A 23421-nucleotide genomic window follows, 5' to 3' on the forward strand; every position below is an offset into this window, starting at 1 on the left:
AAACTAACTAAATCAGAAATGAAAAGGGAGATATAACAATAGAATATAAGTAAATTAAAAAAAATCACCAGACCCTACTAAAAAAGCCTATAATCACCAAAACAGGAAAATATGGATGAAATGGACAGTTTTCTAGACAGATACCAGGTACCAAAGTTAAACCATCTAAACACTCTCCTAACCCCTAAAGAAATAAAAGCAGTTATTAAAAGTCTCCCAACCAAAAAAAGTCCAGGACCAGATGGTTTTAATGAAGAATTCTATCAGAGCTTCATAAAAGACCTCATACCAATACTGTATAAGCTATTCCCGAAATAGAAACAGAAGGAGTACTACCCAATTCCTTTTATGAAGCCACATATGTATACATATGCTTATACCTAAACTATACAAAGACCCAACAAAGAAAGAGAACTTCAGACCAATTTCCTTTATGAATATCAACTCAAAAATACTCAATAAAATTCTCACAAACCGAATCCGAGAACATAACTCTGAAGAAAGAAGTTGAAGAAGATTTCAGAAGATGGAAAGTTCTCTCATGCTCATGGATTGGCAGGATTAATATTGTAAAAATGACCATTTTGCCAAAAGCAATCTACAGATTCAATGCAATTTCCATCAAAATTCCAACTCAAATCTTCATAGATTCAGAAAGAGCAATTTGAAAATTAAATTGGTATAACAAAAAATCAGGGATAGAGAAAACTACTCTCAACAATAAAAGAACTTCTGGGGGAATCACTATCCCTGAACTCAAGCAGTATTACTGAGCAATAATGATAAAAAACTGTATGGTATTGGTACAAAGACAGGAAGTAGATCAGTGGAATAGAATTGAAGACCCAAAAGTGAACCCACACACCTATGGTCACTTGATCTTTGACAAAGAAGCTAAAACCATCCAGTGGAAAAAAAGACAGCCTTTTTAATAAATGGTGCTGCTTCAACTGGAGGTCAGCATGTAGAAGAATGCAAATTGATACATTCTTATCACCCTGTACAAAGCTTAAATCCAAGTGGATCAAGAACCTCCACATCAAATCAGATACACTCACGCTAGTAGAAGAAATAGTGAGGAAGAGCCTCAAACACATGGCCACTTGGTAAAATTTCCTGAACAAACCACCAATGTTTTATGCTCTAAGATGAAGAATCAACAAATGGGACCTCATAAAACTGCAAAGCTTCCATAAGGCAAAGGACACTGTCCTTAGGAAAAAACAGCAACCAAATGATTGGGAAAAGATCTTTACCAATCCTTCATCCATTTGAGGGCTAATATCCAATTTATACAAAGAAATCAAGAATTAGACTCTAAAAAGTCAAATAACCCTGTTAACAATGGGGTACTGAGATAAACAAAGAATTCTCAGCTGAGGAATATCGAATAGCTGTGAAGTACCTAAAGAAATGTTCAACATCCTTAGTCATCCGGGGAAATGCTAATTGAAACAACCGTGAGATTCCACCTCACACCAGTCAGAATGGCTAATATAAAAAATTCAGGTAACAACAGATGCTGGCAAGGATGTGGAGAAAGAGGAACTCTCCTCCATTGTTCATGGGATTGCAAACTGGTACAACCACTCTAGAAATCAGTCTGGAGGTTCCTCAGAAAATGGATATTGTTCTACCTGAGGACCCAGTTATACCACTCCTGACCATATACCCAAATGATGCTCCCACATAAAAAAAAGACACATGATCCACTCTGTTCATAGCAGCCTTATTTATAATAGTTAGAAGCTGGAAAGAACTCCAGTGCCCTTCAACAGAGGAATGGATACAGAAAATGTGGTATATCTATACAATGGAATACTACTCAGCTATGAAAAACAATGACTTCATGAAATTCATAGGCAAATGGATAGAACTAGAAAATATCATCCTGAGTGAGGAAACCCAATCACAAAAGAACTCACATGGTATACACTCACTGATTAGTGGATATTAGCCCAAAAGCTCGGATTACTCAAGGTACAATCCATAGACCACATGAAGCTCAAAGAAGGAGGATGACCAAAGTGCTGATGCTTCAGTCCTTCTTAATAGGGGGAACAAAAATATTTATAGGAAGAGATATGGAGACAAAATTTGGAGCAGAGACTGTAGGAGTGGCCATTCAGAGCCTGCCTCACCTGGTGCTCCAGCCCATATATATACAGCCACCAAATCTAGACAATATTGATGAAGCCAATAATTGCATGGTGACAGGAGCCTGATATCGCTCTCTTCTGAAAGACTCAGCCACAATGTGATAAAGAGAGAGGTGAATACTAGTAGCAAACCATTGAACTGAGAACGGGATCTCTGTTGGAGGAGTTAGTAAGAATTGAAGGAGCTGAAGGGGCTTACAACGCCATAAGAACCAACCAGAACTCCCAGGGACTAAACCACTACCCAAAGTGTACACATGGACTGACCCATTGCTCCAGCTGCATATGTAGCAAAGGATAGCCTTGTGGGGCACCAATGGGAGGAGCAGCCTTTGGTCCTGCCAAGGCTGTAACCCCCAGTGTAGGGCATTGTTAGGTTGGGGTGATTGAAGGTGGGGTGGTTCTGGAGGGAGAATACCCTTAAAGAAGAAGGGTGAGGGGTATAGGGAGTAGGGGCTAATGGGCAGGAAATTGGAATAGGGAATAATATTTGAAATATAAATAAAAAATATCCAATAAAAAAGAACGAATAAAAGATCAGACCTAGAAAAGATGATGATTCTAGTATTCTAAGATCATGTGTTTAAATGTGAGTAAATATTTTTACATAATATCACTGTAAGATATGATTTCATCAAAATCAATTTTAATAGACTCATTTTTGTCTTGCCTTTTCTTAAAAGGTACTGGAGAGTAATTCTTATTAAAAATTCTTTTTCAAGTCCCACTTAACCATTACTACTTAATCTTTATACATTGGTAGAATGCAAAAAGAAAATTTTAATAAAAAAGCTTTCTCAACTTTTGGCTGTGGAAATTACTCTTAGAATAAACACTGAAGGGTTACAAGTAAAAAATAAAAAAACCTGCAAAACAGCAATCAGTGAAGCAAAATGTATTTTTGTAACATTCAGGTCATGAATTGCACATGCTTTTATAAAGGATCCTGGCTTAATTTCTAAAAAAAAAAATTAACAAAGATTTTTCTGTTATGACTGGAGTTAGGAACAATTTTAACACTGTGTGGATCTATGGCCATGGAGAGAGGTTCAACAATAGCCTTTTTTTCTTTTCTTTTTTCGAAAAACTCCTCTCTTCTTTTCTTTTCTATTCTTTCTTTTTCTGGGGGAGGGGTCAAAAAGTATTATGCATTATTAAGAAATGTTTAGTTGTTTTTTTCCTAAATCATGTTATCTTTTTAATGAAGAAATCATGAAAGATTTGCTATTCTTCAAGACATATGAATCTTTGCATGAACTCAGATCTTTCTAGCCAGAGGAAAATTATTAGAATTTACATTGCTTTCTTGCAGTGGCTAATGTCACTTCATCTCTTGATATGCTGAATTAACATTCCTTCCTGCAGTTATAGACTACCTGGGTTAGTGATGCAAATCTGTCATTGTAGAAGAGAAAGAATACAGGGAACATGGTTTGTTTGCTCTGAATTACAAAAACCTCCTCAACCTGATGCTATGTATACCCCACACATAAACTTGAAAAAAAAATACAAACTCTGAAGTCCAATGTTAAACAACTTCCAGATGAAAAAGGTAACTACAAACTCTGAGGTCTACAATGCTGACATGCCTGTATTATACACTGCATGATACATAAATATTGAATTTAAGATCCACTCCGTGAGACAGAACTCATGTCTAACATTGCTCAGATGGCCAAGAACCTAAGACCAGATAGGCCATGGACCTAGGGGCAAGCCAAATACCACTGTTTTACTAAAATAACATAGCAATACAGCAAATCCTCTAACATTTTCCTAAATCTAGATCAGTGTCTCAATCAGTAATCAGAAAAAATTTCCTCCTGCAATACGTAGGAACTAATACAGAGACACAAAACTAGAGAATGGAGACAATGTGTAGATAGTGAGAGACCTTGGGAAACTTATCCCTATGTGAGATTTGTCTAACAAATGTCTTCTCTCAGGGGACAGGAACCTCTGTAGAAAAGAGGCTAGAAATATTGTAAGATCTAGAAGGGATGGAAGACACCAAGCAAAGACATAAAAAAGCATAACAGGATTGATGCACATATGAACTTGCAGAGACTGTGGCAAAAGACACTGCGACTGCAGAAGTCTAAACCAGATGCGATCACAATGCTGAGAGTAGAAGTGAGCCTCTCTAATCTCTAACCAAGAAACTACCTCCAATTGACAACTACTTGCAAAGGGACAATTAGTGTTCTCCAATGGAGCATCATTGAGTATACAAACCATACTTTAAGGTAGAAGCAAATACACCAAAGAGGAGTGGAATGAGGGAAAAAAATCAAAATATGGGCTGAAATCAATCAATTAGAAACAGAAAACAATATGAGAGTCAAGGAAACCAAAAGCTAGTTCTTTGAGAAAATTAACAAGATAGACAAAGCCTTAGTCAACCTAACCAAAAGACAGAGAGACAGTATCAAAATAAACAAACTCAGAAATGAAAAGAGAGGTATAATAACATACTATAAGTGCATTTAAAGAATCATTAGGCCTTATTTCAAAAGCCTGATCTCTACAAAACTGGAAAAACTTGAAGAAATAGATGATTTTCTTGATAGATATCACTTACCAAAGTTAAATCAAGATCAGGTAAGCAACTTAAAGGGTTCTATAACTTCTAAAGATACAGAAGCAGTCATTAAAATTCTACCAGATTTTCAAAGAAGAGCTAATACCAATCTTCTTCAAACTATTCCGTAAACTAGGTATTAAGGAACATTATTAAAATCATTCTATGAGGCTAGATTCACCCTGGTAACCAAACCACACAAAGACTCAAGAGAAAAAAAATTCAGGCCAATTTTCTTTATGAACACTGATGCAAAAATACTCAATAGAAAACTAACAAAGTCATTCCAAGAACACATAAAAAACATCATCCACCAAAACCAAGTAGGTTTCATCCTATGGATGCAGAAGTTTCAATATACAAAAATACATCAATGTAATTCAACATATAAACAAACTGAAAGAAAAAAAGCATGGTCCTCTCATTATATGCTGAATAATTCTTTGACAAAATACAAAGCCCCTTCATGTTAAAATCTTGGAGTAGTTAAGAATATAAGGCACATACATAAAAACAATAAAACCAATATACAACAAACCAATAGTCAATATCAAATTAAATAGAGAGAAACTTAAAGCAATTCCACTAAAATCAAGAATAAGACAAGGCTTTCCCCTCTCCATATCTCTTCAATAGTGGGACTTGAAGTTCTAGCTAGATCAATAAGACAATAAGAAAAAGAACAAGTAGATATAAATTGGAAAAGAAAAAAGTCAAAGTATCACTATTCAAAAATGATATCATAGTATACATAAGTGATCCCCAATATTCTTCCAGAGAATTCCTACATCTGATAAACACCTTCAGCAAAGTGGCTGGATACAAAATTGACTCAAAGAAATCAGCAACCCTCCTTTATGCAAATGATAAACAGGCTGAGAACAAAATTAGGGAAATGACACCCTTTGCAATAGCCAAAAGTAATAATAGACTATCCTGGTGTAACTTTAAGCAAGCAAGTGAAAGACCTATAAGACAAGAACTCCAAGTCTCTAAAGAAAGAAATTGAAAAAGATATCAGAAGATGGAAAGATTTGCCATGTTCTTGGATCACTAGGATTAACATAGTAAACATGGCCTCATCAAAACCAATCTACAGCTTTAGTATAATTCCCATAAAATTCAAACACAATTCTTTACAGACCTTGGAAGAGCATTTCTCAACTTTATATGAAAAAAAAAAAAATCCAGTCTAACTAAAAACAATTCTGTATAATTAAAGAACCTCTGGAGGTGTTACCACTCCTGATTTCAGGCTGTACTACAGAGCAATAATTATAAAAATGGCATGGTATTGGTGTAAAAACAGATTTATCAATGGAATAGAATTGAAGACCTAGAAATAGACCTATGTACCCACAGACACTTGATTCTTGATGAAGAAGGCAAAGCATACAATGGAAAAAAGAAGGCATCTTCAACAAATGGTGCTGGTCTAACTATATGTCTGCATGTAATTGAATACAAATAGTCACCCTGCACAAAACTCAAGTTCAAGTGGGTAGTGACCACAGTATAACACTTGATGCACTAAATCTAATAAAGAAGAAAGTAGGAAATAGCCTTGAACACACTGGCACAGGAAGCAACTTCCTGAACAGAACACCAACAGCTCATGTACTAAGGGCAACAATTAATAATAAATGGGATCTCATGAAACTGAAAAGCTTCTGTAAATCAAAGGACAACATCAATGGGGCAGAATGGCAGCCTAAAGAATGGGAAAAGATCTTCACCAATCCTACATATGACAGAGAGCTAATATCTAAAACATTAAAAAAAAACTCAAGAAATTAAACACCAACAAACCAAATAATCTAATTAAAAATTGGGTACAGAGTTAAACAGAGAATTCTCAACAGAGGGATCTCTAATGGCTTAGAGTCATTTAAAAAAATCTTCATTGTCATTCATCATAAGGGAAATGCAAATCAAAATGACTCTGAGATTCTATAAGAAATCTGGGAGATTTACACATATAAGAATGGTTAAGACCTAAAACTTCAAGTGACAGCACATGCTAACAAGGATGTGGGGTAAGGGTAACACTTCTTCACTGGTGGGAGTACAGATTTGTACAACCACTCTGGACATCAATCTGGTGATGTCTCAAAAAATGGGTATAGTTCTATCCCAAGACCCAGTTATACCATTCCTGGACACATACCATACCACAAGGATGCTTGCACAACTGTGTCCATAGCAGCTTTATTCGTAATAGCCAGAATATGGAAACAACCTACATGTCCCTCAATAGAAGAATGGATTTTGAAAACGTGGTTCATTTACACAATGGACTATTTAGCTATTAAAGAGAAAGACATCATGAAACTTGCAGGCAAATGAATCAAGCTAGAGAATGTCATCCTGAGTGAGATAACCCAGTCCCAAAGAACATGCATGGTATGTACTCACGGGTAAGTGAATATTAACCATAATATAGGATACAAATACAGGATACACATGCTATACCCTATAGACCAAAATAAGCTGAGTAACAAGGAGTGCTCAAGGGAGGATGCTTAAATCTCATTCAGAAGGGGACATAAGGGGTGGAAGAGAGCTGGGTGAGAGAAGGGATAGGGAAAGGAATGGGGCTATCAGGTTTAGGGAGAGCTGGGGAGAGAGTGCCAGGTGACTGAATCTAAATCACTGGAGGGGGCATTTCTAGGATGTGACAGAGAGCAGTGATGGGGAGGCTCCAGGGAGTCTATGTGGATAACTTTAGCTGAGATTCTTAGCATTAGGGGTGGGTTAAGAAGTCTAAAGTGACCACTGCCTGTAGCCAGGTAGGACTGTGAGTGGAGGGATAAGGTCACCAACCCATCCACAAAACCTTTGACCCAGTTTGTTATGCCTACAAGAAATGTAAGGATAAAGTTGGAAAAGAGATTAAGGTCAGGGCCAAACAATGACTGGCCACCTTGAGACCCATTCCATGGGAGGGAGCCAACCCCTGACATTGTTAATATTATAAGGAACCTAGCATAACTGTCTTCTGATAGGATTCATCCATCCAGCAGCTGATAGAAACAGATGCAGAGAACCACAGACAAATAATAGGAGGAGCTCGGGGAGACTGGTGGAAAAGTGGGAGGAATGAGAGAGCTGGAGTAGTCAGGGATACCACAAAAAACCCTACAGTGTAAACTAACCTTGGACCATGGGGGCTCATTTCAACTGAACCACCAACCAAAGAGCAGGCATGGGCTGGAACTAGACCATATGTGGCAGATGTGCAGCTTGGCCTTCATGTGCATGTCCTAACAATTGGGGGAGGGCTTAAGCCTTTGGATCCCTTTCCCATAGCTATGCTGCCTTGTCTGACCTCAGTGGAAGGGGATGTGCTTAGTCTTCTCTGACTTGCTGTACCCATGGTGGGCTTCCCTTTCTCTGAGGAGGGTGGGGGGAGAAATGGTGAGTGGGGGTTTAAGGGTGAGACTGGGAGGAAAGGAGGTAGGGGGGCTTCAACCAGGCTGTAAAGTGAATAAATAAATAATTCAGAAAAAGAAAGAAGGAAATACAGAAATAATAAACTACCACAAATATGGAGAATTTAGTTATAAAATTTGAATTATATGATTATAAGCATCATAGCTATATAACTACAAATTATATTATATTATGTTATATTATATTATATAATTTAGACTATGGACCCTGTTTATCACATAGAGATCAATGGAAACAGCAGCTTGAATTTATAAGTTTCATAGTTAAAAAAAAAGCTACTTCATTAGGGAAAACATTAATTTGAAAAGTTTCTTTTCCAAAACTTAACTCATATTTAAACCATATATAATTGATTTTATTAATTACAATATGCCTGCTGTTATGATTAATTAACATTTCTCATTCACATTTACAGAATCTTTACATGCCTAACATATTTATTTATTCCCTGGAGGCAAAAGTAAGCCCCATAGAATAGTCTCTACTATTAAACCAACAAAATTTAGTTACACTTCTACAAACCCTAGCAGTGAGGTTCATTTGAGGTCAGTTTAAGAAAATTTCCACAAATAAAATAAGCATAGGTGAACTGGACCTAAGGCATCGTACTTTCATCTGCCCCCGTCTTGGTTAATGAGTTTATGCTAAGCTTTTGCAATGAATATCCTGGATAGAAGAGTCTGGCCACATGCATTTGAGCAACATTCCAATAATGAGATTTCATACCCCTGATCTTGCTTCATCCTTTTCCTTGTATAAGTCAATGTTTATCCCATCACGTGAGTAAAAGGAATGTTAGTAAAATACATTGCGAACAGTCTACAATTCAGACATTTTGATACTAAAGCGGAACTTTAGACTCAAACTTCATAAAACAAATTTTTGAATGTGGCCTTTCCTCTTCCCACCGCTCCCCCACATCCCCTGCTACATTAATAACGTCACAGTCCTCCCTCAATTTTAATATCTCACTTTCTATATATTAATTTTGTTACCTTCTAAATCTGCAAACACATGATAAACATCAACTCATCCATTGTCTTCTAACTGAATAGAATCTCTCTTACCGTGAAGCCCTCGGAATACTGAAAAGGAGCCCTGGAACTTTCGTCTGCTGTTGGACTCAGAGGCTTTGGGTCAGACATTGAACGCTGCATCATCTTGGCTGTCTTAGGGCTTGCCGGGGGAACTTTAGCCATATCTGGATGGAGTACTTTCTGTGGACTTATGTCATCAGGGAGGGGTTTTTCATAAGGTACAAAGGCTGGTTCTAAGGCGTTGCCTGGGGAAAGTGGTGAGATGGGTGAGTAAAGGACTTTTGGAGATTTGGGTGGGGAAGGAGCCAGCTGGACTGTGGGGTCTGCCCGAAGGTGAGAAGAAGAATAACCAATTTCTAAAGGTGTTGGGCGTTTCTTGTCTTTGGGTGGAGATGTGGCACCCAGATATGGAGGGCTCTGTGTGTCTGAATCTGTTTCTGTTTGGCATCCTAAACTGCCCCCTTTGTAAGTCTTTTCAGGCGCTGAAATGTGTTTAATTATTTCTACCTTGGCATCCACCCGTGCTCGTATGGAAGGTGTTCTTATGGTTCCCAGTGGCTCAGTTTGCACAGATATCTCTGCAACTGTCTGAACCGCTACACTGGAGACTTTGGAAAGGGGCTTGGTCTTGTCACCCTCTGCGGTGCTATCTCCGTATTTCCCTGTTCGCGCTTTTCTCCTGGACCTAGAAGGCATGTCCCATTCATCCTGATCTTCGTCATCAGTTTGGACACTGGTATCCACGCTTTTTTTAGTTCTTCTTCTCCTACTTGCGTAACTCCGATCAGCAGTTTCTTCGTCGTCAGTTTGCACGCCACTGTCCACTATCTTTTTCAAATTTCGTGGATCGTCTGCCACGCTTTCCCCCATCTCATCATACTGCCCCCGAACTTTAGCTCCAGAACTTCTCTTTTTGGGTTGCTTCTCCTCTTTCACAACAACATCTGTCAGAGGTATCTCTGAAACAGTGCTCAGGATACCAGGTGGGGCAATGTATTGAGTCACACCATCAGACTGAACGGTGTACCATCCTTGGCTCTGTGGGATTTCAATGGCTACCACAGTAGACGCCGTAGTGGTGGCATCTTCAGTGGCCCAAAACTGACTGCCTTCTGTAGCAGCATATTGACCCTCTAAAATGGCTTGTTCAGTGGTGGTTTGAGGAGAAGAGGTCCCAGAGGGGTCATAATTATACTGGTAGATCTGGCGAAGTTTTTGTTCCTCGAGCTGCTGGTGGAGCTGTTGTTGCAGCTGTTGGATCTGCTCAAGCTGTAACTGTTGCTGAGCTAGCGTCTCCTGCCTCATCATGAACTGTGCCTGCCGCTCTTCCTCTTGTTGATAGAGAAGGTGCTGCTTCATAGACTGCAGCTCCTCCAGCTTCTTTTGAACCATGATCTTCTCTTGTTCTCGGAACCTCTGAATCTCCTGACGCTCCCACTCCAGTTCTTCAGCAAAGCGCTGTTGCTTTATTTTCTCCAGTTCCAGGAGCTCTCGCTCCAAGTCAAGTTGCTGTTGTTGTTTGTCTTCATCAGGGACAATTAGAAGGGTGCTTTCCTCTCCGACCACCTCAGAAAACACCTCAGACGCTGTGGTTAAGGTAGGAACAGAGTCCATTGTCTCAGCAGGAAGAGTTTCCATGGTAATAGTTTGCAGGCTGGCATTGATGTCAATACCGGTTACTGCGATGTCTGTTTCTGATGCACCTGTTGTTATGAAATACGATCGAGGCATTGGCTGGCTTTGATGCAGGGCTGATAATGAAGTCATTGCGTCTGTGGTATGAATGCCAGATAAATCCCTGACCGTGGTGCTGAAAATGGAGCCGGGTTGAGTGGTGATAGCAAATGTGGAGGGGATTGGAGTTGCTACTGAAGAATAGACAACACCATTAGATGACCTCAAAACACTTCCCACACCATACTGGGGTCCAGGAGGTGGAGTCATTCTTGCAGTGGAATACTGTGGGGTACTAATACCAACTCCCGAAATGACTTGGCGTGTTTCTGGGTATGGACCTGTAGTCTTGCTTGAATAATCCATTACCTCACCTGAAATACAGGGTAGAGTTATAGTCCAGTTCTCAGAATGAATGATGCTGTTTGGGTCTGAGAGCCCTTTTATCCTGATGAGCACAATGAATGGGACTGCATGCAAATCCACAGGTTAACCTAATTAGATGCGGAAGAAAAGCAATGTTGAACATGCAGGCACATGCAGGCAACGACAACAGCAAGAACCATGGAGAAACAAAAATGCACATGTACTTTAAAATGTATTGCCAAATCATCCAACGGAAGCAAAAATGTAAACAAAACCCGGAGCAGGGATATTTTTCATCCTGAAACGAGATGCATAACACCATAATGACATTTCAAGGCAGGGTCTGTGGCTACACCATACTGACCTGTAGACACTCTCCCGGAAGTCAGGTCTACTGCTGTACCAGTTCCTCCAGAATAATCAAAGGCATTCTTACTTTTATAGAAAAAGTGTCCAGCTTCTGCTAAATTGGTGTCTGACATGGAAGGTTTCATTCCGCCAATCCCCCTGTAACCATACGGCCCTGATCTGTCATATTGATAGTGGTCATCCCTGTAACCAAAACGGTCTTCGGGAAGGGTAGTTGCAGGCTGCTGTGCCGTGCAGCTCCTTCCAAAGGGCAACGTGTAAACCATATCACAGCACACCGCTCGTCTTCCTGCGGTCAGATCAACTGGTTTTTCATCATCTTCTATTATTTTGGTCACCACGTTTGACGTAGATTCATCCATTGTCACGACAGTTCTGTGAGATTTTGATGTGCTGAGATCTACTACTTCTCCATCAGCGACCCCCTGAGACACAGTGCTGTCAGTCCATCCATTTGTGACGCCAACAGGAGGTACAGTGACGGGCTTCGTGACAGCCAGCGTCACTGCCTGAGCTGAAGGGCCTAATGATAAGTTGATGGGTGCTTCATCTCGGATTGTAGGAAAAGCCTGGCTACTAGGTTTCCTGTATGGTAACTCAGTATGTTTTGATGTAGTGAGCTGGAGTGGTGATGTTACTGCATGCTCTATACCTCCTTGGCTTTCTGTGCCTGTTGTGTACACTGTAGTGTCTGTGCACGTGACCACAGCCACTGTCTTAGAGTCCATGGTGATTGGAGTTACTAAGGAAGAAGCTGCACTGAGGTTTATGATAGAAGGTTGGACAGCACTAATTTGTCGCCTGTAAACTTCATTCGCTGCGGTCTGCCTTTTCACATCCACTGCAGAAGCAGAAAGATCCATACATTTTTCAGTTGTTTTTTCCTCTGTTTTTGGTATCGTACGCAAATCAATGGCATCGCCTACAAGGGGCAACTTTCCATTTTCCTTGTACTGATGCCTGTCTAGAGCAAGAGGCTCTGGAGGAATTGGTATGGAAACACTTCTGGGAGCAACACTTGGGACGGTGCTTCTCACTGCAGAAACTTCGTGTTTTGAAACTTCCGTTGGAAGAAACTGTGTAAGTGAAGTTGGTACTGTTTGAAACAGAGACGGCGTTACAGCAGGGCCAGCAGAAAATGTCCCCAAAGCTCCAGATGCATAAAGGGTTGGCTGTGAAGCACTTGGAATTTCTGTAGCTGTCATGGGAGGAACTACAGAAAATACTGTTTCGAGGGAAACCAGATCTTTTGGGGGTGATCCCAAGGGCCAACTTGTAATGGGTTGAGCAGAAGAATCTGTTGGAGTCCCAGGTTCAGAGGGCAATGTAATAACCACGTAAGTCTCCATGAGAGACTTAGAATATCTTGGTGAGGATTTGTTAGAGTGTGGGGAAAGTGGAGAGGTAGGGGAAGGAAGTTTGTAGTCTGCTGAAGTCACTAAATTTAAGGACATGGTCGAAGTTAAAGATAGACCTGTTGGCTTGGGGCACGTATCTGTTGGTTTCTGTGTAGTAACTGGAATCTGAGGAACTGCTGGCTTGGGGGCAATTGGAGGTTTGATTGCCTCTGGCCTATGTGTAAATACAAGTCCAGTTGGAATTTGAGAAGGCTTAGGAGGCACAGGAGGAGGTGCAGTAGCACATATTTTGGTGGCAGGCAGCCCATTGCTCCTGCGAGCAGCTGCGGCCTCTACCGTAGTTATAGCATCAACATGGGTTGTAACAATAGTAGTTGGAGTCATTGCAGCTGCAGCCGCCAACTTTTTTGGGATAAGTGGGTGGCTTCGGAGAAGTTGCTGGTGGCAATGGTGGGGGTGGTGGAGGAGGAGGTGGTGGAGGGGGAGGAGGAGGTGGTGGAGGGGGAGGAGGTGGCTGGGCTGATATGTCCAAAGAAGAACTTCGGAAAAACGGACGAGATTTAGATGGATGGGTAGAAACAGGGAGACTGCCAGATGGTAACCTGTATGTGGGCTTTTCCTGACCAGAGATTTTTCCAGATACAGAATGTGGAGACACAGGTTGTTCCTTAATTTGAGGGGCTGTTACGGAAGAAGGCATTTGGGCTAACCCAGGCTCGGGTAAGCTGATTTTCGTTAGTTCAGCCTCTGATTCTTCCCTCTTATCTTTGTAAGCATCCAAAACCTCCAAAATAATCCCATCCCCAGTCTCTTTCTTGCCTTTTATCAAATCCTTTTCAGATATAGATAAGTCAGTGGAAATAGTGTCAGCTTGTGGCCTCTCAGGCTTAGTTCCTACAGATTCCGTGACAGAAGGTGCCATACCGGAGAAAGAAAGCACAATCTGGTCCTCATTAGTTCGACTTTCTGGCATGATGGTCCGATCTAAAGAGACACTTATATCTTCTGGATAGTCGATAATGCTGCCTGGAAAATAAGTTGAAGAAATTTCCTCAGAGTCTTTAAATTTAGTCATTACATCTGCTGGCTCTGTATAAACAGTTGTTAGGCTGTCGAGGGTAGTGACAGGTGAGGAGCTGTCTGTGGTGCAAACCGAAGAAATAGAGGACGTGAGAGAAGGTGTGTCAGAAGGCGGGACAGACGTCGCACTTTCGGAAGGCTCAGAGTAAGTCAATATAAGTGACTCGTGGGCAATTATTTCTTGAATTTCTCTTGTATAATCAGTTACATATTCATCCTCAAGTTCTTCTGCTGAAAAATGTTGGGTTATCTTAACATCTGGGATAGAGAGAGTCGCACTGCTGGTTGAGTCTGTAAGAGATGCTCCAGAGAGGATACTTGATGTCAAAGACGCATCTTGCACCCTGTCGAAGTCCAAAGTGGACTCGGCCATGTCATCCCCAATGGTAGTCTGTACGGGGCTGGAGCCATCTGTTACCTGTACCTGCTGCCGCCTCATGAGTTCTTCATACGCCGAGTCGGCATCTAACAATTTCTTTCCTTCGCTGGTAGACGTCACCATGCTACCCAGATCCACTATCTCATGGCTTTCTGGAATGATGTAAGAGCTCGAAACAATGTCTTCTTGAGGCACAATAGAGTGTAAGCTTTCTAACTCATAAAACTCCTTCTGGAGGTCTGAGATTTTCTGCATGGGGTCATCGTAAATCTGTTCCTGCAGTCTTACTTTTTGTTCTCTCCCTCTCTGCTGCATAAACCCGTTTTGCTCCTCTTGCCTGGTGAGCAGACTGCCGTCTACTGACCCATTGTACGTGTCCTCTACTAAAGACTCATAAATGTAGTCCTCTATTAACATGCCACCGTACAATGGCTCTTTCTCAAACACTTCGTCTCTCTCATTTGCAGCTGGGAAAGCTTTGTACTTGTGGGGTTTCTGCATCATTTCTTCATACATCTCCTCAGCACTTTTTAAGGCCTTCTGAACACCTTCTTTCTGCATAACAGATTGCTCATCTGTTGGTGAGTATAAAGACACAGCTGCGGGCAATTTGTAAACTTTTTGAACTTCTATTATTTTCTCGGGGCTTATTTCGAATCCTTCTGGATCCGATTCTATGCTAGGTGAGTATTCAGAGCAAGAGGATCTGTGTAGCTCCTCCATTTCTGCTGCCTGGCGCAGTTCTTCTGTGGGGGACGCGTCCTCGATGGGAGAGAGATTACTGGGCGGTGTCTTTGGTCTTTCTCGCCTTCTCTGGGCTCGAAGTTCATCTTTGTCTTTCTTCGATTTCTTACTAGAACTCTTCCTCTGTTGCTGTTCCAATTCTCGCTGCTTCTCTTGTTCTTTTAGTAATTCTTCTTCCTCCCTCAGCTCTTCTTCCTCGGAGGAATCTTCAATGGTAGGTAACAGAGGGCCATGCGACCTGTGCCGAGCTTTGCGCTGCTGCTTGCTTTCTCCTTTTTTGTGACTTGGGCTACTGTCACTGTCCTCATCAAGGGACGATACTGACGTAGGGGATGTGCCAGGAGTGAAGCTGGATGCATGGAGACTAGAGGATCCCTCTCCCCTAGATCTGTCTTCGGGTGAGTCTGTCAGACTTTCCATTTCTAATTCTGGCTCTTCATCGAAATACAAAATTGTCTTTTTCTGAGAGGATTCTGAAGAGTACTTGTCTGCTATTGTACTGTTGAGTTCTATTGTCTTAAATCGCCGCAACCCTCCTCCTCCAGCGACTACGAGTTCTTCACTCTCCTGGCTTTTAGTTTCTCGGAATTTGAGTTCAGGACTTTCATCAAAAGTTTCATCATCCTCGTCATGCCAGGAATGACGTCTCCCTGCATCGTCATCGAAGCTGGTACTGCTCTTTCGAGTCAGTCGTCGGTGTTTCCCGGCCACGCCTTTTCCTTTCCCCTTTGCTTCCTCCCTCTTCTGGCTCTCACTAACGCCACTGATCTCTTTGAGCTGACTCCTGATGAACTCTTCATCCTCAGAGCCTGAAGCATCCTCATCAGCACTCATTTCTATAATCTGTTTTCGAATGAAGTCCTCCTCTTCCCCCGAACCTTGACTGTCTTCCTGCTTATACTCATCGCTGCTTGATGAACCAATACTAGTTCTCCGCTTCCTACGGACAACAGGGGAGTTTTCACTTTCGCTGCTGTCTTCAACCGAATCATAGGATGCCCTTCGCGGACTTAGGTCATCAACCAGCTCAGGCTTCTCTTTGTGCTCCTTTCTGGAAGGAAAACCTTGCTCGCTATCCTTTTTTGGACTAACTTTCTTTTCTTGACTCTCTTTGATCTCCTCTTCTGAAATAGTAATATCCAGTGTTTCGGATGTAGGCTGAGTTTTCTGCTGGTCCTGTGGCTTTTCAGGAGAAACCTTCTGGGGCTGTGTTTTCTTTTCTGCTTTTTCGCCAACAAGTGTACTTGCCTGAGCTTCCAAAATGGATAGTACTGTACTTTCCAACTTAGCTAAGTCTGAGGGGCTGGAAGGGCTGCTTTCTTGTGAGAAAGAATCTTTTTTGAGTCCTTTCAGCAAATCTTTCTCATCACTGGGTATAAGGCTTGGGATTTCCCCGAGGGAACCTGATATTCCATCAGAAGAATATCCTGTGTCACTCAGGCCTTGTGGGCTCTTGGGTTGCTGAGAACTGGAAGTGTCCGATTTGTCCTCTTCCTTTTCCTAGCAGAGTAGAGAAGACAAAGACAAACGTGTTAGAGTCAAACGAGTCATGTGTTTATCTTTATTGTCATTAAGGAACCATCATAAGTGAGAGACAATTATGGGGAAATTCAAGTATACGATGACAGCTTTTAAAATGTTAGTATGAGAACAAAATGAAGAACAGTTGATATTCACTAACACAAGTTACTTTTCCTTTAATGTCAATTTAAATTACACATTAATTGTCAGTATGCCTTGGTCTTTTCCCCCATTAATTCTATGATGCCCTGTTTACATTTTAATTCTACTTTCCTTCAAATATATTACTTGTATCTGTACATTTACTTTGAGATGGAGTTCAAGTTGTTAGAAGAAAAGAAAAAGGTCAATCTCTCCCTCCCTCAGTCTCTCCCTCCCTCTGTCTCTCGCTCCTTCTCTCATTCTCTCCTGCATATGTGTGTGTATGTTTCGGAGACAAGCAGGTATTCTGTTCTTCATTCTTCCTCCAATTCCCTTGACACATGGCCACTTGTTAGACCTGCAGCCTGCTGGGGCTTTTGTTTATCTGTTTGTTTGTTTTTCTTTTGGCTAGGCCAGGTGACCACTGAGCCAATGAGATCTTCTGTTTCTGGTACCCATGTTCCCATTCCCTACCTCAGGGTTCGTGTTACAGGTGAACATGGTCATGTATAGGTGCTGGAGTCTAAAGTCTGGTCCTCGTGGACATAGAGTACGGATACCTACCCCCATCTCTTCCTTTACCCCTCTCTCTTTATCTTCTTCATATGTATATATATATACATATATGTATATATATACACACATATATACATATATATATATCATCCTTTTCTTTAATTTAAAAACTATTTTCCATATAATATATTCTGATTATGGTTCTCCCTCCTCCAGCTCATCTGTGCTCATGTTAACTCGTCATGAACCGGAGTTAGTGGAAAGCAGCGGGCCTCAACTGAGGAAATGCCTCTGTAAGAACTGACTGTAAGGCATTTTCCCTGATTAGTGGTTGATGAGGGAGTGTGAGCCCACGGTGTCTGGTATCATCCTTGAGAGAATGGTCCTGGGTTGTACAGGAAAGTAGGCTGGGAAAGGAAATAACACTTGAAATGTAAATAAAAAATGTCCAATAAAAAAAATAAGCAGACTGAGCAACAAACAACTTTCCTGAATGGACAGCCGTGTGTCACCCCATCCCCCATAATGACACTGAGCAGCTTTTGACAACACAATACAACGTCTGTAATTTAATTAATGTCACCTACACATCATTCACAGTGAACACCATGATACTGGAGGAAAAAGTCAATCAAAATATGATCTTTCATAATTTAATTTTGATAACAATATTTCTGTATTTTTTAGCACCCACATATAAAGTAAAACATAAAGATGCAATAAAACTTCTCACAGATGAAGGTAAAGTAAATATTATTGTTTGGAACAATTACTGATCTTAAAAGAGACACTATAGTTTCATAATATGGGATTTGAAGTCTATCCTGACATTTTTACAGGAAAGGTTATGACAGGGTACGCAGGCTGTAACAAAGAAAAAGCAAAAAGGAATCATGAAATGCTAACATAAAATATTAAAATACTTTCCCTACACTTGCCTGTGTATGGCTTTTTTCTGCAGCCATGCTTCCTTCACTCCTCTGTGCTGCACCCTACCTGACCATCCCTTCTGGTCCTGACTCTTTCTTGCATGGTTCACGGGTTTCAGTCGTGCTAGTGCAGTGATGATGTCTCTATTCTGTATCCAAGGGCAGCAATGGTATGGAATATTCATTCTACAGGCCTGTGGTCTGACAGTATCTTAGGGGTGGCTGATGACCAACCAATTAATTGATTTTAATGCCTCTCCCAGGCAGATTCAAAGACAGTCATGCTCATTTAACAGGACACCCCGAAAAACTTTGTAATGTTAATTTCTCTCCCACTAACTAGGCTTAGGTATGTATCCCTTCACAGAGTAAAGTGGCCTAATTAACTACATGGTTTAGTTGTGAAACATCAGATCACTCATTAATCAGGTCGTATGCTTCACTGACTTAAGGCACCTACAAACTAATCTTTATTACTATTATTAATCATTTTGAAAGGATTTCTGCATATTGGAACTTGGCACCCATTTACCTTTCTTGTGGCTAATTGGTCCTTAACACGGCTTTATTAATGACACTTATTAACAAGGGAAAATTGGAAGTAAATTACAGTCCATAAGCTGGATCTTATTTTCTCTAATTATTGATCTTCAAAATGGCCATTTGAAGTACTACAAACTAGGGTAGAGTCAAAGGTACACGTGAAGGCCATATAATGTGAACTCTTTTCTGACCAATTTCTAATTACACTAGACTTAAAGATTGAAAATTTTTCTCAGGTGCTTCAAAAAATTTATGAGTGCACTTTTTTAAGGAAAAGTATTAATCTGTTCAGATAATATTTAAGGGTATAAAAGTAACAGACATACTACTGTATAATATATAGAGCATACATGCAGATGTAAAAATATTGCTGATTTAAAAAAGTATTCAGTTTTTCATTTGAATAATCAGGAAATTGACATTTTTTTTATTATCTGCTTCACTTTTTATATTCAACACCATTTAGAACAACCTTCAAAATTCTAAAATAAGAATAAAATTTCAGTTGGATTCTTCTCATTTACAAATTTGAATCTTTGAGGAAGTCAGGTAGAGAGAATAGTGATGCTGTAGGCAGTTTTAAAAGAGAGGTGTTATCTTTCATTTCCCCCCAAAGAGAACATTTTCTGTTTTTAATAACCTATCATTACTTTCTGCCACACTAGCCTATATTATATTGCATGTTTTCTATGCATACAATTTTAGCTACTTGGGTTTTCCTACTTTATACATTTAAACAATTATTTAAAAATTTCAGGAGCTGAGTCAATAAATTACTAATCCACAGGAAGGATTAAAGAATCCCTTTCCCATGAGCTTCCCATCGCCTTTCATTGGACAGTTGGCGAGAGAGAGAGAGAGAGAGAGAGAGAGAGAGATGAGTTGGCACCATTTGAAACACTTCTGACAGTGGTGTACTTTGTGGGGTACCTAGTGGGAGGAAATGCTCAAAACCACATATGCTCTGTCACACTTGTCAGTGTGCTTTCCACAGGAGTTGAATCCAGTATCCTTCCACATTGAAGGAAAACAGAAGTTTCTGATGACTAGTAGAGCTAAGAACTGATATCTAGAGTATATAAAAAAATTGCAAACCCAGATAACAGTAAGTGCTTGGTTAATTTTTCTGGACTTGATTTTAAGTGAACTAAATGAAGACAGAGGCTATCTTTAATCATCTATAGAAAGTTTATCGACTGCAAATAAGAGTATCTAAATCACCCAAATCCAGATTGAGTCCATAAACTGAGCCCAAGAAAAAGATAACATAGTTCACCAGAACACTGGATTATTCCTCACTTAGATTATACAGGTATTGTGTTCAATGTCTATAGATAACTTGAATATCATTTACCCTTCAGTTATTTTAAACAGAAAACAAGGTCCACGCTAAAATATGTGTTAATTTTAGTTTCCATTTAGAGGACTGGACTTTCTCAGTATAATCTGTAAAATAAAGATTTCAAACGTTTCCTGCTTGAGTAAGTAGGTAAAACAACAGAATTTTATAGTAACATTATTTTAAAACATGAAATTAAATGGGTTAAAGTGGTATACTTCAAATATATTATATTCAAATATATTCATTTTAATATAATATACAATAATTTTAAATTTACTTAATGCATTTTGGAAATTTTAATATAAAATAAAATGATATAGCAACAAGAAATATAAACAACACACTATTAAAACTAAAAAGTTGATAAATGAATATAAGACAATAAAAATATACATGGCTGTGAAAGTTACCCAAAAGATAGTGGCAAAGGTTTCAAAAGAGTTGAATAAGGACAGACCATGCTTCAGAAGTGTCCCAGGAGGAAGATCATTATAGGTAGTGGGTGTGAGTGGAGGCTTTGTTATCAGGACCTCACATTCTCATTCCGCTGTTTGCTTCCAAGTACACACATTTATTTGGGGATATAAAATCTGATTCCCCTATTTTTAAAACAGCCACCATAGTATTTATACCATCAATAGTTGTGTAGGTTAGATAAGGGGAAAAAGGATTTTTTAAAAAATGCCTAGGATCTAGTAAGATGCAACTGAGGGATAGTACTTGGATTTTAAAATGGCAATGTAGAAACCAATCAATATAGGGAGTTCTACAGCAGGAGATGTTGACTGCTAGTCATGGGGTGAGAAAAGGGTACCAGAAGAACGGCAACTCTGGTGGGGCTTCTGTGATGGGCCCACAATGAAGGGTCTGCACAGGCACACAAGAATAAAAGCAGAACAGAGGGGAGAAGACAATCTATGTCTAAGAATAGCATGGAGGTGCTTGGGGTTTTGACTTCTCACTTCTTATATAGCAGCCAGATACCATAGTGGGGAAATCCAAGCTAAACTATTTAGGCAAGCCTATCCACCTCAGCTGAGTGTAGATATGCACTCAATATATCTTGGGCCTGATATTTTTATGTTGTCATTTAAATGTAGGCAGAAAGATTTAGTCTTGATTTTGGAAATAGATTGATAATATTAATATTATTTAAGTTCTTATAATTAGTTCTTATCTCAGCAGTAAGAAGAAGGATATCCTTATGATCAATATGGTATGGAGGACAAAGGTAGAGAGAAAAATGATCGATGTGTCTTGTGAATTAAAGTTGTTTAATTAGATATAAGATACTTTGTAGATTTCTAAGCAGCTTAGATTCTTACACACACACACACACACACACACACACACACACACACACACACACACCAACAATAAAAATCAAATACAAAGAGTCCATCAGTTTGAGAGGGAGGAAGAGTTTTAAGGGGAGCTGAGAAGGATTAGGGGGAGTAGATATAGGAGAGTGGAAAAAGAAAGTGGGAAGGTGATATAACTAGATTTTAAGTAATACTAGAGTTCTGTTAAAAATGACAGAATTCCTTATTCAAGTATTACTCAAGACAGAGTATTCTTGAAACTCCTCACTAAATGAAAAGTACTTATTACTCTAGACTATATGCAGATTCTAAGTGATCCTCCCATATTCAGTGTATGACATTAAATAATGAGTAAAACTAGAATTAACTGTGAAGATGTGAAATTACTTTCATTCTGGATTTTGACCACACTTCTTTCTTTTTAACCAATAATTTTGTGCTGTCCACAGCTTAGAAGTCTATCAAGAGGAAAAGCAAAGCAAGACAAAAACAGCAAACAAACTCCTGTCCTCCGAGAAAGTCAAATAGCTTAATGATACATTACTCTTAGGTAAAGAGAAGTACTAATTTATAGTCTAATAATAATAATAGTAGTAGTAGTAGTAGTAGTAGTAGTAGTAGTAGTAGTAGTAGTAGTAGTAGTAAAAACATGGAACTATAGGAAACCTTTCATTTTTCTGTATGGCTTAGAGAATTTTCTCTCTGTGGAACTTGATTAAGGTATCAAAATACTATGTATGTGAAAAGAGGTTAGAGTTCTCTGAAACGCAGTTCATATTTTATAGGTTTTCACGTCCACTCTACCCTTGATCGGCTCAGGTACTATGAAAACCTAGCAGACAGCACGTGGGAGATTGCAATGGCGGCAAACACAACTTACTGTCTTTTCTTTGCTCGGCTCGCCTTGGCCGTCCTTTGAACTGCCTTCTGCCTGTGGCTGTGCTACCGCTCTGCTTTCTTTCTCTCCTGCCTTGGGTAATGTCAGAGGTGTGGCGCCTGGCAGAGCTTCCGGCCTGGAGTCTGGCTGCTGCTCCTCCCCACCTGCCTTTGCAGCCACTTTGCCTGTGGGTTCTTCTTCTTCAGGAGTTTGTACGTGAGCTTTAAGTATTTCATGTTTCTCTTCCCCCTCTGAGGCCAGGGATTTTGCTTCTGCGGGTAATTTCTTATCAACGGGGATTGGCTTCTTTCCTTCAAGCGGTGGCTTTTCTTCAGCAGGTGGCTTCTTTTCCTTTTTATCTGCAGATAGTGCCTTTTCTTCTTCAGACGGTTTCTTCTCCTGCTGGGCTGAAACCTTGCTTTTCTTTCCTTCACTTTCTTCTAGTTTTTGATCTGTGGTGACCGTTGGAGGGGTTTTCTCAATTGATGGTGTTTCTTTTTCTGGAACCGGTTTTTCAGCTTCCGTTTTTCCTTCTGCTTCTTTCTTTTTACCTTTCACTTGGGTCCCTGTGGGTGTTTTCTGCGATGAAGGTTCTGCAGGAGCAGGCACAGGGGATGCTTTGGGTCCTGAGGGTGCAGGTGGCATTTTGCCCATATCTCCAAGTTGTCCTGAAATTGCTCTCTGTGTCTGGCAGTTTAAACAAAGCCACTCTTGAATCTGCAAGACAAACATCAGCGAATAGATTAAGAACACTGCAGACTTTCTTTTTTAGTGCATAAATCAAGATGAAAATTTAAAATGCCTAGTGGTTCTGCTGATTGTTGATAGGGAGAGGGTGAGTCATTGTCTTCTAAGGGAAAAAAAAAGCATCATTCAAAAATATATAAAGGAACTACTTAAAATATAAACAGGGCACAATGGTAGCCAATCACACGTTGTTCGCCACTGATAAGAAAAAGAGAGAGGGAGAAAATAATGGACGTAAGAAGGACCCAAAGAAGTACTCATTTAGGGGTTTGTGGTGGAAAGC

At 40.0% G+C, this 23421-nt stretch overlaps 1 protein-coding gene across 1 annotated transcript in view; it reads right to left on the reverse strand.

The window, feature by feature from the left end:
• The window catches only part of LOC116904129 (protein piccolo-like), a 66492-nt gene extending 43071 nt beyond the window's left edge, over positions 1-23421 (reverse strand). Inside the window, 4 exon segments of the mRNA XM_032907019.1 lie at positions 9261-11278; positions 11635-13403; positions 13405-16700; positions 22395-23421. Of these exon segments, the coding sequence (XP_032762910.1) occupies positions 9261-11278; positions 11635-13403; positions 13405-16700; positions 22395-23123 (7812 nt within the window). The 5' untranslated portion in view covers positions 23124-23421.

This window comes from Rattus rattus, chromosome 1, assembly GCF_011064425.1.
Source record: "Rattus rattus isolate New Zealand chromosome 1, Rrattus_CSIRO_v1, whole genome shotgun sequence".
NCBI lineage: Eukaryota > Metazoa > Chordata > Mammalia > Rodentia > Muridae > Rattus > Rattus rattus.